We start from the raw sequence: 14376 nt of genomic DNA, 5'->3' as shown, positions 1-14376 counted from the left end.
CAGTGCTCTAGTCTAGTGCATCTACTACAGCAACTCACCATCATGGAGAACGATATGACCAAAAAATACTAAGCTTGATGGATAAATAATTAACGTCAAAACAACTGGAAACGTAAGGAGGCCTTTGCAGATCTGGCAAAGACATGTAAATAACAACATGCAGCAGATTTAGTAAGTACCAAACTAAGTCCTAGTTCAAACATGTATCTAAAAACAAATGTTTTAACACACATCTTCTGTTCAAAATGCTCCATAAGAGTCTGATTATGGACTTGATTGATGGATGTTCCACTGCTCCACCACGAACTTATCAGGCAAAGTAAACCCCCTCCCTCATTGGCAGCTTCTGGAGTCAACACATTAGGCACAATTAAATCTCACCTGTTCATCAAATTTGTAATCAGAATCCGGAAGGAAAAGGACAAAAAAAAAGCCTGCCCTAACTAATATTTGCCAACTTCAAAGCTAGGAACACAAAAAATTGCAATGAACAAAAGAACAGACTTTAGAGCCCCATATTGAGAAGGGAAAATCAACAACTAAAAAGGTAAGAGCATGGAAATTAGACCGGGAAAGGCTTTTGCTTGGGCTTCTGCTGCGGCTTCTGCTCGGGCTCTTGCTGGGACTATGCTTCTTTGGGCTTTTGCTAGCTCGTTTCTGACGCTGCAGATTATTGAATTAAATCTAAAAAGCTATATAAACAAAAACAATGTTTACTAGCAAAGATAGTCCCCTCTTCAGATCCTACACAGGCTGCAGACCATCAATGACAAACCTGCTTGATTGGAAGGCCAACTAGCTAAAACAAAGCATCTTATACTACATGAAAAAGATAAAATAAAAGGTTTATCATTGAATTGAAGGGGCCAACACAATTGAACTGCTCAATCAAAAGATAATAAAAGGCTTTCATTGAATAAGTGAGGCCAATATAGTTCAACAGCCCAATCCCTAGTCAATATTTTTTTTGATAGGTAAATTTTTTGTCCCCATTGGGACTTGAACCTGGAACCTCCCACAAACCCTCCCCCCATCCCTTTACCACTTAAGCCAGGCCTCAAGGGCCCCAATCCCTCATAAATATAGCAGCACATGAACCCCAAGGGCATCTGCTGACTGAGGCAGTGGGACCAGAGTCCTTTAAAAGTATTAGAACATTGAGTGAATCATCAGAAGATACACTTACAGTGGGTAATGGAGATCTGGATCTTGATCGAGATCTGCAAAAGTTCCAGAAACAACCCAATTTAATATCCACACCTTCCTTTTAACAACTTTGATCCAAGAGCCTTGATGCCTCTTCCACGTCAGAGTTACCATATTCAAAAGGGATAAAAGAAATGGCCATAAATCTTTAGAAGTTCAACAGAGAAAAGTATCAGGCCCGAGTTATATAATTCCTACCTAAATATGTAAAATAATTAACTGAACAAAAAGAAACTTTGTAAAAACATCACAATATGTTTCTTAAGACACCAGAGGGCAGGATAGGAGCATGCTTCCCCTTGTAATACAAAAATCCAGAGATCCCACATAGCATGTCCTATTAGCTTGCAAATGCTGGAGAAGAAAATGACAATGAAACTGTTCTACCGCTCATTGAAGGTGGATTCCCAAATCCCAATGGCACTTAGTTCACAGTAATCCAGCTTTACTATCGCAATCCATGATCTCCTTTGTTCCCAATCTAGCACCCATGGACATGTGATGCTTAATGTATTAGAATGGACATGTGATACTTGTTGTATTAGAATAGAGACACCATGAAGGTTATAAAGCTGCTCATCCAGAAAACAGCATACCTCCACAACCAAAAGAGTTGCAGGCATTTGAATCATATCCCATCAAGATCCTAATATGCAATCCCAGATCGCTGCATATATCCATATCTAAAAAACAAACAAGGTAATTTTCATATGAAAAAGGACAAGAAGAAAATGATGATCCACTCCAGTTTCTCTATTACCCTTTACCCCATAGTGGATTGAACATAGTTTAGCAATTGAATAAAAAGAAAATAGGCCAAATTTTGATAATGAATAGACAATAAATTGAGCAAGAAAACCCTCCGGTAGATAATTATGTCAGAAAATAGGTGAAGCTAGATTATCTTTAACGTTTGCCCAAACCAATGCGATAAATCAAAAGCACGCACAAGAATGCTTCACCACATCCCCTTTTATTAAACCAAAACAAACATAAAACTAACGTAGAGTTAAATATAACAATATTTGTAGTACTAGCAAGTATTCATGCGCCTCTACCAGTATGACCACAAAACATATTTCTTCAATGATTGTGCTCCACAAGTTTGTGGAACTAGAAGGATCGGAGTTTGGTTTGCTAAGTCAATGCCATTATACCTTAAAAGAGGATCAGACTTGATGCTAAGCCAATGCCATTATACCTTCAAAGAGGATCAGACTTGATTGCTATACCAATGCCATTACAAATGCAAAGTGTGTACGAGAATGTAAGCACAGAAACTGAAGAATGAATGCCAGTTCTTTATTGCAATTCTCCATGATTTATGGAGCAGACGCATCTTCAAGGAGCAATAATGCGCCTAACACATCCATGTATCCATCCAAAACAACTCTAAACACATCTTATACATATCAGGATTCTCAAATTTTTTTATCCAGACACATCCCAGCCTCAGGGAGAGGTAAATGCAATTTAAAAAATAGGGGTTTTTTTCTTTATCTATGCAATGTGAAGACCTTCAGCTTTTTAAAAATAAATAAATAAATAAATAAAACAAGAACTCAGCCTTTAGTTAAAAGCACTAAAAGAGGGAGTGGTACTCTTGCTCTTAATTTCATCGGGCTATGTTTTCAAAAAGAGGAGAGGAGCAGGGCCAAGAGAACAAAATCCAAGAAATTTCACATAACAGTCAAGCCATTAACCACTCTTGCAACAGAAAAAATGACAGCACTCCATGCAAATACTCCATAATAAATTCACCATGAGAAATAAAACTTAAGACATCAAGCATCATACAAAATTTAGTCATCAGACAAACACAGTAAATAATGCATAAAAGAAGGCATACCCTGACAAAGAGCGTGGCTTTGACCCAGAGTGAGAACGTGAAGAAACAGACCTAGAACGTGATCGACGGGAGGATTTGGCCTTTGGAGACTTGCTGCACGACAGTTTAAAACAATATAAGCCATGGACAATCAGACCACAGACCAAGATTAATATTCCCAAATAAAACAATATAACCTCTGGCTCCTGCTGCGACTATAGCTTCGGCTGCGGCTGCGACTAGCGCTCTTGCCCCTTGAGTAGGATCGACTGCGACTCCTAGAAAAGCTCCGGCTCGAATCATATTCCTTCACCTGTAGATAACACAACATTAAACAGAATGCAAATAGAACACATACACATATTTTTACATATTTATAATAAGAAAAAACAGTTTCTTTATGGTAAGTTTGAATCATACTCGAACATATGCCCGACTAAATGCATTCCGAAACTCAGAATCATCAAGTTTCCTGATCTGCAAGGGCAAATCACGAGTCAGTTAGACTTTCATCTCATAACCGATGACAATCAAAACCATCATGATATGCAGACAAAATCCATGGGTAATATAAATTAGCAAGTAGTGGAATGGGAGAAACAAGACACAAAGAGATAACTCACTGCAAATTTCATGTCATCGTAGTTTGTGTAATCCACAATCCCCACTGTACCTACAAGACAAAATAAAGCAAACAAAACACAAATCAAATTCTGCAAAAATAAAAAGAAACTCATAAAATTGCCAATGTCTACATCCAAATGCAAGAGTTTTTGTGGTGGCATCCAAAATGGGATACTGCAACTTCTATAACAGACTGAAACAATACATGGAATCAGTTAACATAGTTGTAGCTTCACTGAATCTCTTAGGAAGAAAGTGAAATACAGATAATGGGAGAATGAAAATGGTTACATTATATAGAATTGCATAAATGAAAAAAAAATCAAACTTCAACTTTCCAAAAGTTTTAATTGTTTTTTTTCTTTTGATAGGTAAGAGAGTATATATATAAAAAGGGGAAACGCCAAAACAGCGCCCCAAAGTATATAGGTAGTATACACCAGCTGCCCAAAGGCTCATCCAAGTGGGAGAGGGAGAGAAACAAAAAACATCACCAGCCCTCTCTTAGAACCCAGTCAATCAATAAAGCTAACAAGAGAACTAGGGCTCATATCTACAAATACCCTAAACCAAGACCACAAATTACAAACAAAAGAATCTTTCATCATTTGGACCAAAAACTCCACATTATTAAACACTAGCAGTTCTTTTCCTTCGACACCATCTAAAAGACACGCAAAGAGGCTGTCATCCAAGACTTTTTACCGGTTTTAATTGTTAAAGCAAAGACAGCACAAAGCCCAGAGTTATGCAGAACCCTGGAATATGATACTTTAACCATTGGCTTCCAAATATGGCAAAGGCCAATTTGTCATGATCATGAGCTTGGAGTTGTTCAATCAGAACTGTAAATAAACATCCAACACCAACAATCCCATCCAGAGGTTATATAAGCTGCAAAAGCTCAAACTCCTTATTAGCATATTCTTCAAAATTTAAACCCTCTACCTCTCCCAAACAGACTTCCTCCCTCCCCTCCAACCAAACTCCTAAATGATACCTAACAGAGTTAACATCCAGAGAATTTAAAATGGCAACATGCAAATCTACATCCATGCCTGGCCGCATAACCTTCCTACAAGTGTTAAATTGCAGATATTCTATTGTAAACTCCTACTCACAGATATCGTAAATTCTAAATTGCAAATATTACACTCTAATATATCTTACCACCACCATCATGGAAAACTTGAGAGAAACAAACATCCCCTGCACGGCGCATGTGATCCTAAACAAAAGAGCATCTTATCAGGATTCACCGAATTCAAAATAATCTAATAATTTCAAAACAAAAACAAGATATACTGGGCATTAGTTGGGAAACACTTATTCATCACATGAACTCATAGTTACCTTTAAGTCTTGCCACGAAGCAGAAGAGGGTAATCCAGTGACTAACACTGCATAATGGATCAAAAAGAGATCAATTTGTTCACAAAAATAAATGCAGCTTAGTAAAAGAAACCATCATACGCATGAAATGGCATCCATACCACGGTATTCAGAGCGCCTAGATGCTCCACCCCGGCCACCTCGACCACTGCTATGACTATGCCGATCTATTGATGATGAATGTCCACGCCCACCATGTGCCAGTTCCACCTATGAGGAAGAACACAAAAGCGAAATCTAAGAAGTCTCACAAATAAATAGTTCTAACTTGTAAAAAAGCCAGCTATTTTAATGTTTATATATAAAAGGATAATCAACCCGCAATCGGTGCCCATCAAAATCATAACCATCACGACCTCGAATAGCATCTTCAGCATCACGAGACTCTTCAAACTACAAAAAACAATTAGTGGAAAAATAAGATAGACACAAATAGGATAAAAAAGACAAAGCAGCTCTCAGAATTTACCTCAACAAATGCATAGCCAGGGGGTCTAGGGGGGATTTTCAGATCAATGTGAGCTATAGGCCCATACTGCAATGCCAATGAAACAAACAATATTCAATCATTTTCAAAGGCAATATGAAATCTATGTATCATATTCAAAGGCAGGCCTTTAGCAGGCACTAGTACCAAAGCTAGCATTTTCAGAGTATATGTCAACTCTGACTCATATATACACGGCTAAAATTGCATATTCAATTTGCACAAATAGTTGTTGCACCCAGATATGATACAATTCTGATTTTGGACATTAGCATCACACATGTGTAAATGTGTACATGCATACATCCAATCCAATCACAGACAGATGAAATTACCTTATAAAACAGGTCTTCTACTTCTCTCTCTCGAATGTCACCAGGGAGATTGCCAACATAAAGAGTTCTACTCGCACGACTACTCATTGTTCCTGAAACTGTTGACAAAGTCAAGATTAAAATCCTAAAATACTACCTTACACACCCTACGAATAAAATTCCCAATTGGAAGATGGAACTAACACAAAGCAGATAGTCAACATAAATTAAACAAAATATATATATATATATATAGAGGCCAAAATCCCTAAACCGGTTTGGCAGCCAAGAAATGCAGAAAATGAAATTTTAAAAAATAAAATAAAATAAAATCCTAGGCTCTTGATCATTTCAGACTCGATAGACCAAGACCCACTACTCAGCAGAGCATATATCAGTATCTGACTTAGTGAAAACTAGCTTCTCGTTTTCCGGAAACCAAACAATGCGAAAATAAAATCCTAGTCAAAATTTTTCCTATTCCTTTCCCCTGAATTTCTCAACAACCAAACAAAGAGTAAAAACACCACATCTAAAGCTACTAACCAGAATAAATGACCGACCTTTAGCGTTATCAAAACAGATGCATGCATACCTCGGAGAAACTAGGGTTCGGGAAGAGACGATTACTTCGAAGATTAGGGTTTTGATATTTGGGAATGGTGGTGGTGGTAAATATAAGGGAATTGAGATAATGTGTTGTGTGGTATACGCTAATAAGTTGCGGATTCTTGAATCTTGACCAATGGCAACCCATTCGGAATCGGATCTCGATCCATAATATGACCCGACCCGCCACGTCGTACCCATGCTAGGATTTGAATCGTCGATGGCCTGCTTTATTTATTTTCCTTTTATTTTTTAAAAATCATCACTTACCCGTTGCCACCTCATCAACCTGATTATAAAATAAAAGGTCAAAATGAATGAAAGAATAAATTATTCCTTTTTAATCATTTTATTACCTACTTCGGCGTTGAATTTGGATTTTCCAGGATAAACAATTAAATATTATTAAATATACTTCAAATTTAAAATTATTTAATATTTATATAAAATAAATAAATTTAAATAAAAAATTTAAAATAATTTATTAATTTAAAATATTTTCTTTTTCTTTTTCTTTTTTTTTTCCTCTCATTTTTCCATCAATTTTTTTTTATGATTCTTTAAATTATTTAATATGTTGTTAAATAATTTGTGTAATACCATCTTTACACTCAAGATGAAGATGAATATTAACAACTAATCAATGATTTGTTTTTATTTTTTATTTCATTGAATTTTAATTTATAAAACATTATTATCTTAAATTATATTATTTTTAAAAATAATTTAATTTTTTTAATCAAAATTTTATGTATCTAAGATGAATTATTAATTATCTAATGTCACAATAGATGAATCAATTTTAAAATAGTATTATTAGAACTCATGCATGATATAAGTGAAAATATAATATGGGGAAGAGAGAAAAATATTTGATAAAATTTCAAATTAATGGATGTTAGATGTATTTAATTAAAATCTTAAGGAGATCAATAAAACTAACTTATATATATATAAGGATTTTGTGTAGACCCTAAAACTTGTTTCAAATTTATTTTTATATTTATTTTAAGCCCAACTTTATTCTTTTATTTCAAACCCGATAAATTTGATTTTTAGGGCCATTTACATCTTATTTTTTATTATTACGTTTTATTTTGATATTGTATTTTGTTATTTTATTTTATTGTTCTTTTTTCCTTTATTTTATATATTTACATTTGCTTGCATGGACCCATTTCAATATGCTATTGTCATTTTATTGGTTGAACACAAATTTATAACACATAGAGCATTAAATTTCATAAAAGAAAATGAGACTTAGAAAAATGTAGAAAGGCATTGAGTTTGTTTGAGTACACATTTTATTTTTTATTTTTACTTTATTTTGTTTACATTGGTTCTATAGTATTTGTTTGTATATATTTCCTTGCTGTATACATAATTCAACACTTGATACTCTAATAATTTTATTATAATAAAAGAAACAATTCATCAATTACGTTGTAATAAAATAATTATTAAAAAAATATTATTTTTAATAAAAGTAAGTTTTTTTAATAAAAATTCAGAAAAATGTTTTTAGGAAAATCTAGAAAATTATTTTTAATAAAATATAAAAAAAATGTTTTTAATAAAAATTGTTCAAAATTTTGATTTTTAAATAAAATTGGCCAAAACGTTATTTTTTAATAAAATTGCCCCAAAACATTTTTTAAAAATAAAATTTGTTTTATTTAATTAAAATGGGATTAAAAGTAATTTTTATAGATAAAGGTTTTAAATATCTTTTTATTTTCAAGTAGAAAGTATTTTCTTAATAAAATTGGATTTTTAATAAAATTTGTAAAAAAAAAAAATCATTTATTTTGTAAATATTAAATAATGTCAAATTGAAATTTTTTTTAGACACTTTTCTAGATATAAATTAAATTGAAATACTTATGTAAATCATATTTTTTTAATGAAATTATTTTTAATAAATTCCTTTAATAACAATATGTGTAAATAACTTCTTCTTTTTTAAATAAAACCAAATAAAATTCAATAAGATAATTTGTTGCAAATAAATTAAAAAAAATTATTTGTATATGATTAAATTGAAATCATTCATTCAAACTTGTTTTTTAATAATAAAATCATTTGAAATTTCTTTTTTTAATCAGTTTAATAAATCAATTTGTATAATTTTCATGTTATTTATTTTATTTATTCTTATAATTTAATTTTTACCATAATTTGTACATATTTATTCGTACCTTTAATTTTTATATCCATTATTAATTAATTAATTCTCTCGTTTAGTATAAACAGTACGGGTCTAGATGGATATTATGACTCACTACCGTATCTTTTCTTTTCCAACTAAGGAGTTACACATTATTTTATTTCTTATTTTGTTTTCCTTTAAAAGGAAAATAAAACAAAAATAAGTATCAACTTAAAGTCTTTTTCAAAAAATCAAATTTTCACAAATAAAAAAAAGTGAGTCTCACAATTCGAGTGAGAATGCACGTGAAAAATGCAGATCCATATTTAACAAACATACCATTTATCGTTTAAGATAAAGTGAAAATTAAACAATAAGTTTTAAGTTAATAATTTAAGAACAACTTAACTTAAAATTACTTTAAGTTAATAAGTACCAAATATTAAGTTTCACCGAACACCCTATTTGACTAATACTTAAAATTATTTTTAACTTTAAATTATAATATTAAGTAATTTTATCAAATATGTTAAATTTACTTAACAACTTAAATTAAGTTATTAGGTTGTTTTAAGTTGATTTATGTTTAATCTCGATTTCTTTTTACCTCATTTGTCCACTACAAATATATTTCAAGATTATGATTCCATAACTATGACTCATTTTTTATAATAAATATTTTATGATTATTTTATATATTTACAATACTTTAAATATAGATATTTTATAAATAAATTCATTATTAAAAATTAATAAGAGTTAAAACCAATAAGAATAAATATTAATTAAAATCAATAAGAGTGAATATATCAATTCAATGAATTAAAATAAATTTTAAGTTAATTTTATCTAACAATTTTAATAGCTAAAAGTAAAAAATTAAGTAATATGTTTTAAATTGATAATTTAAAAATAATTCAACTTAAATCATTAAATAATAAATATTAAGTTTTATCAAACACAACTTACAACTTTCTTTGTACTTACTATTCAAATAGCAACTCTTCTCAAAATCTCAAAAGGTATTGAGTTGGAATCCCATCATAACTAAGGATTTTTGTGGTTCTAGAGGACTTAGCTATAGGAAAGTCACGAAGAGCTTTCCCCCATTTTTCATCCGAGTATTTGGTATTATCCTTCTTTGATCCTTATTACCTAATTTGATAGCAGACAGCTAATACATTCCACATATTCAATAAGCTTATATGATCGATCCACCATCTTGGATGCCAAAGGCGCCCTTGGAGTGATCTCATAGTTCATACGAGGTGGAGATGATAGTCCTTATTGGAATAATTACCAACAAAAAACCAAAAATACTAATTAGTTTTGTAATGACAATTGGAATGATATTAACTCACATTTGTTCATCATCTATACCACGTTGATGTTTTATGGATACAAGTTATTTAATGCGCCAAACTCTTATTTTTTATATATTTTGAACCATGAGAGTTATTTGTTTTGATTTCTATCTTTCTATCCATAATAAGTACTGGTATTTACCCATATTTCGTTCTCTTGTTACTAGTTGACAAGGTTGAAGTTATTGTATAAGAATTTATATTTATTTTAGTTGTCGAATCTCTTTTTGATTGATCAATGTATGATATTTCGAATCCTCTTTACTAGCGGAAATGAAATGATATATTGATTGATAAGAAGATCATTTCAATTGACTAGAATCCATTACTTGAACGAAACTATATCTCATTGAATCATATTGAATATTTAATAATACATTATGTACAATACTAAAAAACCGATCCTCATTTACCAACCACATATTGTTTAACCAAATTCAATTATCTATTGACACGTCCTTCAAAAAATATGATTCGTGTGGATTTTTCCCTCAACTAACAAAGATCTTTTGGTGGAATTAACTATAGCGAAAAAGTTTGGTCATAGCAAGAATGGATTTGGGATAAGCTAAATAACGTATTTCATTAAAAACCGAGTTCACAAGCCCTAAGTGTAACATTGTTATTTTCAATGACTTTATTCATCAAAATAAATGCATTAATTATTGGAAAAAGTGAGATTTGATTTACTAATACGAAAATATATGGAAAAAAGGACCTCAAAAATTAAAAATTAGTATTATCTATTTATTTAAAATAATTTGAAATACATGCACTTTTTAATGAGTTATCAATTTATTCCAAAAAATGTTCATTTACTTACCATATCATCTAAATCAATTGACAACTAGACTCCTCAATGTAGACGTTTCACTTCCTTTTAGATATTTTATTATTATTATTCTTTGGGAATTTGATAATTTTCTTTCTCTAGAAACATTATAAAGTAAGAATTTGGATTTTTTTATATTATAGTATTAATAAGTTAAAAATAAATTCATATGACTGATAATAAATAAATCAATAATACATTTAATTTATTATATAATATTAATAATTGTTTAATACAATAAAAAATAAATTTTGTTGTAAGAGTTTTTAAAATATAAAATGTTTTATAATATGGTTGTACTTTGATATATAGTATAAAAATAAATAAATAAATAAATATTCATATTAGATAAATGAATCTGTAGACCCCCATTTGGGGAGCCAAGAGATCTGAGTTTTTTTGAGATAGCATTAGAGGAGCTGGGCAACATCGGGGATAAGTGGGGGGCCCCCTTTTCCCTACGCCCGGGAAATCAGCTGCATGGGCATGCCACAGGCCATGTTGATGGTCAGAGACTCCATCCTGGCTGACGAGAAGAGCAGTGGAGCCGAGGATGGCTTGCTGAGGAAGACACAAACAGAGGGAAAGAAGAGGAGATAAAAAGCTGACGGGGGATCCCAGGAGAGCGGCTGGAAAAGAAAAATTTGAGGGAGAAGGGGAGTAAGCTAAAAGGGATCAGAAGATCCATTCAGCTAGTTTCTCTTGGTCCAGGTATGGTTTTTTTTTTAGTTTTTAGTCTGTTTTGCTTCCCCTATTTTGAACTATCCTCCCTTGTTTCTAATCACTTGTGGATTCCTTTGACATTTGAAGACCGCTTGTGCACTCTATTTTTCTGTTTTGGGATGTCCTGAGTTTGGATTTTTCATTGCTTTTGTATTTATTCTTAGATGTCATGCCCATGTTTTCTTCTGATTCCACCCAAACCCCTCATATAGACATATGTGGAACGGGGTGAGGCTTGGCAGCTTTCTTTTTTACATATATGTACATGCTCTGTTTTTTTCATGCTCTTATTTTCCTGTCAAGTTTCTTTTTTTTTTCGAAACGTTGAATGCCGCACCTCGTACTGGTCATCTGGGCTGAGGCTCTCATGTGAAAGCTCAAGTCCATTCCATAGATGCAGTTGTATGAGAAGCTAAGGAGAAATGAGTTTTTCTGGCGCTTAAGAGGATTCCAATATTTTTTTCGAAGCTGGTGCTGGTGCTGGCTGGCGTCGCCGCTGCCGCCGCGGGGAGGTGGTGATCATGCTGGAGCCAGGCGAGAGGGGGAATAAGCTGGGAGGAAGATGAAGCTCGGGCTTGGGCTTTAGTTGGGGCACTAGACCCAATTATGTGATGGAGATAGGTTTTAGGCTTATCCTATGTTGGTTTTGGGCTTGCCTATGAAGGCTTTAGTTTTGAGTTTAAGTTGGAGCCCAAGCTTGCTGAGGGAAGGCCCCATTTGCTCCTTATGTTAGTCACTCTCATGGCCCAAGTCCATGATGAGTGAGCCCATTTAGTTACTTCATATCCTAACAAGTTTTAAGTCTTTAATTTTAATAAATTGTTAGCTTATTCATGCATTGTCATTTTACTTATTTTATTTTATTTTTTATCTTCACCAATTTAGTTAGCTCAAACTTAAAGACAAATTATTAATTGTATTTTTATTTCGAAATTTATACTATTCGATTTCACTAGCTTAAATATTATGATTATTAATTATTATTATTATTTCGTATGCATCTATTTATCACCTTTTAAAAATCTCATTCGCTAAAACTTAATTCTAATCCTTCAAACACTCCATATTTTTTAAATTTAATTTTTCAATCCTAATTTAATCTTTCACCAATTCATTTAAATTTCCTTTTTATCAATTAGAACCATCATCCCTATTTATTTAAAGTCCGATATTTCAAAAGCCTCAATTTAACTTTCAACCTTAGAAATTCTATTAATCGCCTAAATGTTATTTTCGTTAACTAGAATCCTCATCCCCTGTGTTTTTTTATTATTCCTTTAAGGTCCAACTCTTCAAAAACCTAATGTCCTGACTTAATTCTCAAACCCTAAAAAATTCCACTATTCACTTTTATTCATTTAAATGTCATTTTTGTAATCATTATTATAAATTCCACGTTTACTTATTTATTTCTTCTAAAAATTCCAATAATTAAAGTTCAATTATTCAAAGATCCGACTTTCAAACTTAATTTTCAAAATCCCACTATTCACTTTCATCCGTTCAAATATCACTTTCGTCAAAATCCGATTTTCCAATTTAATTTTTAATCTCACAAACCTCACTATTAACTATTCATCCGTCCAAATATCGTTTCGATTAATTAATAACATTGTTCCATATTTACCCATTTATTTCTCTTAAAAATCTCAATCATTAAAGTCTAATTCTTCAAAATTCCGATTTCTAAATTTAGCTATCTAAAATTCCAAGTGTCCTATCTTCAAACTTAATTTTCAGTTCCTAATGTTCTGATTACCGTATTTACCCAGTCACTCATTTGTTATCACCATTATTTTTATTACCATTTTATTTGTTCATTTCTAAAAAGTCCGTCTTCAAATGATTTTCGAGATTTCCAATTTTCATAAATCAACTTTCATAATTTCTACTTCTCAATTAACTTATGGTTCTGATCTCTTTCAAAATTCAACTCCCAAAGTCTCAATTTTTGCAACTTATTCTTTCCTTAAAATCCCGAACCTTCAAATCGTTTTCAAAATTCCAACCTCTTTCAAATTCAGTTTTCTAAAAATTCACATTCTCACATTCAACCTCTAAGAGTCTGATCTTCAAATAAACTCTAAAACTCCAATTTTCTAGTGATCTTCGAGATTCCAATTTTTCAATTAAATTTCAAAAGTCCAATTTTATCTCAAATAACTTAATTCCATTATGGTCTTCAAAACAATCTTCTGCTCCCCTGTTTTAAAAATGTTTTGAAATAAGCAAATAATCAAATTTTGTAATTCTGAATAATGGAATTTACGGATTTGGTCCATGCAAAATAAATGGGTATTGGTGGGAGCCCGACATATGCGACTTTATAACTGATTGATTTAGTTGTCATGCATGATTGTTTCTATTATGCCCTATGACATGCTTGAAATTATTCTTTAATTGTGCACTAATATCACTTTTTGATAAGCGCATTGTGGCTCGTCACCCAGGTACGTATCTATTCTCATTCTGGTATTTCCATATACATGTTTTGATTCTCCTATGTGCATGATAGTTTCGGGTATTCATTGTTTTCCTCATCAATTGCCATGATTGCTTAATTTTATTAGTAGAGACCCGACTTTAGGGGCTTAGAGGGGTGCTACGGTCTTTACCGTACCTTCCCGATGAGTAACCTGACCCCCGAACCCGATCCGGTTTTTCACAGACCACATTTTCCAAAATAAGGAGTCACACTTAGAGTTTTTATTTCTTATTTTGTTTACCCTTTAAAAATAAAACAAAAATAAGTGACGACTCCAAGTCATTTTTTCTTAATCAATAAAAATCATTTTTCAAAATTAAAATCGAACTCGCCATCGAGTGGGAAACGCATTGAGCCGAAATG

At 31.9% G+C, this 14376-nt stretch overlaps 1 protein-coding gene across 5 annotated transcripts; it reads right to left on the bottom strand.

Annotated features, from left to right (window-relative positions):
- Positions 1-55: 55 nt before the first annotated feature.
- LOC100255499 (serine/arginine-rich-splicing factor SR34) lies at positions 56-6571 on the bottom strand. 5 transcript variants are annotated; one of them, XM_003632377.3, is made up of 14 exons: positions 6447-6571; positions 5873-5970; positions 5520-5585; positions 5369-5443; positions 5152-5260; positions 5012-5058; positions 4829-4886; positions 3658-3707; positions 3455-3511; positions 3232-3347; positions 3056-3148; positions 1187-1220; positions 569-663; positions 56-381 (listed from the first exon to the last, which is right to left on the bottom strand). In XM_003632377.3, the coding sequence occupies exons 2-14, from the start codon at positions 5957-5959 to the stop codon at positions 378-380; spliced, it is 891 nt and encodes a 296-aa protein (XP_003632425.1). In that variant the 5' UTR covers positions 5960-5970; positions 6447-6571; the 3' UTR covers positions 56-377. The 5 variants fall into 5 exon arrangements, 4 of the variants coding, with proteins under 4 accessions (XP_003632425.1, XP_002265998.1, XP_059593863.1 ...); XM_002265962.4 differs by having other exon boundaries at positions 6415-6534; XM_059737880.1 differs by having other exon boundaries at positions 6398-6520.
- Between the last annotated feature and the right edge of the window lie 7805 nt (positions 6572-14376).

Source organism: Vitis vinifera, chromosome 7 (assembly GCF_030704535.1).
Source record: "Vitis vinifera cultivar Pinot Noir 40024 chromosome 7, ASM3070453v1".
Taxonomy (NCBI): Eukaryota; Viridiplantae; Streptophyta; class Magnoliopsida; order Vitales; family Vitaceae; genus Vitis; species Vitis vinifera.
This window is presented reverse-complemented; position numbering and strand designations above follow the sequence as displayed.

Excerpts from the sequence above, each read along its gene's own strand:
- LOC100255499 (XM_003632377.3), bottom strand. The coding sequence starts at position 5,959 with ATGAGTAGTCGTGCGAGTAGAACTCTTTATGTTGGCAATCTCCCTGGT. Across the intron at positions 3,512-3,657 it reads ACGATGACATGAAATTTGCA|ATCAGGAAACTTGATGATTC; the intron begins GTGAGTTATCTC and ends TTGCCCTTGCAG. Across the intron at positions 664-1,186 it reads CCAGATCTCCATTACCCACT|CGTCAGAAACGAGCTAGCAA; the intron begins GTAAGTGTATCT and ends AATAATCTGCAG.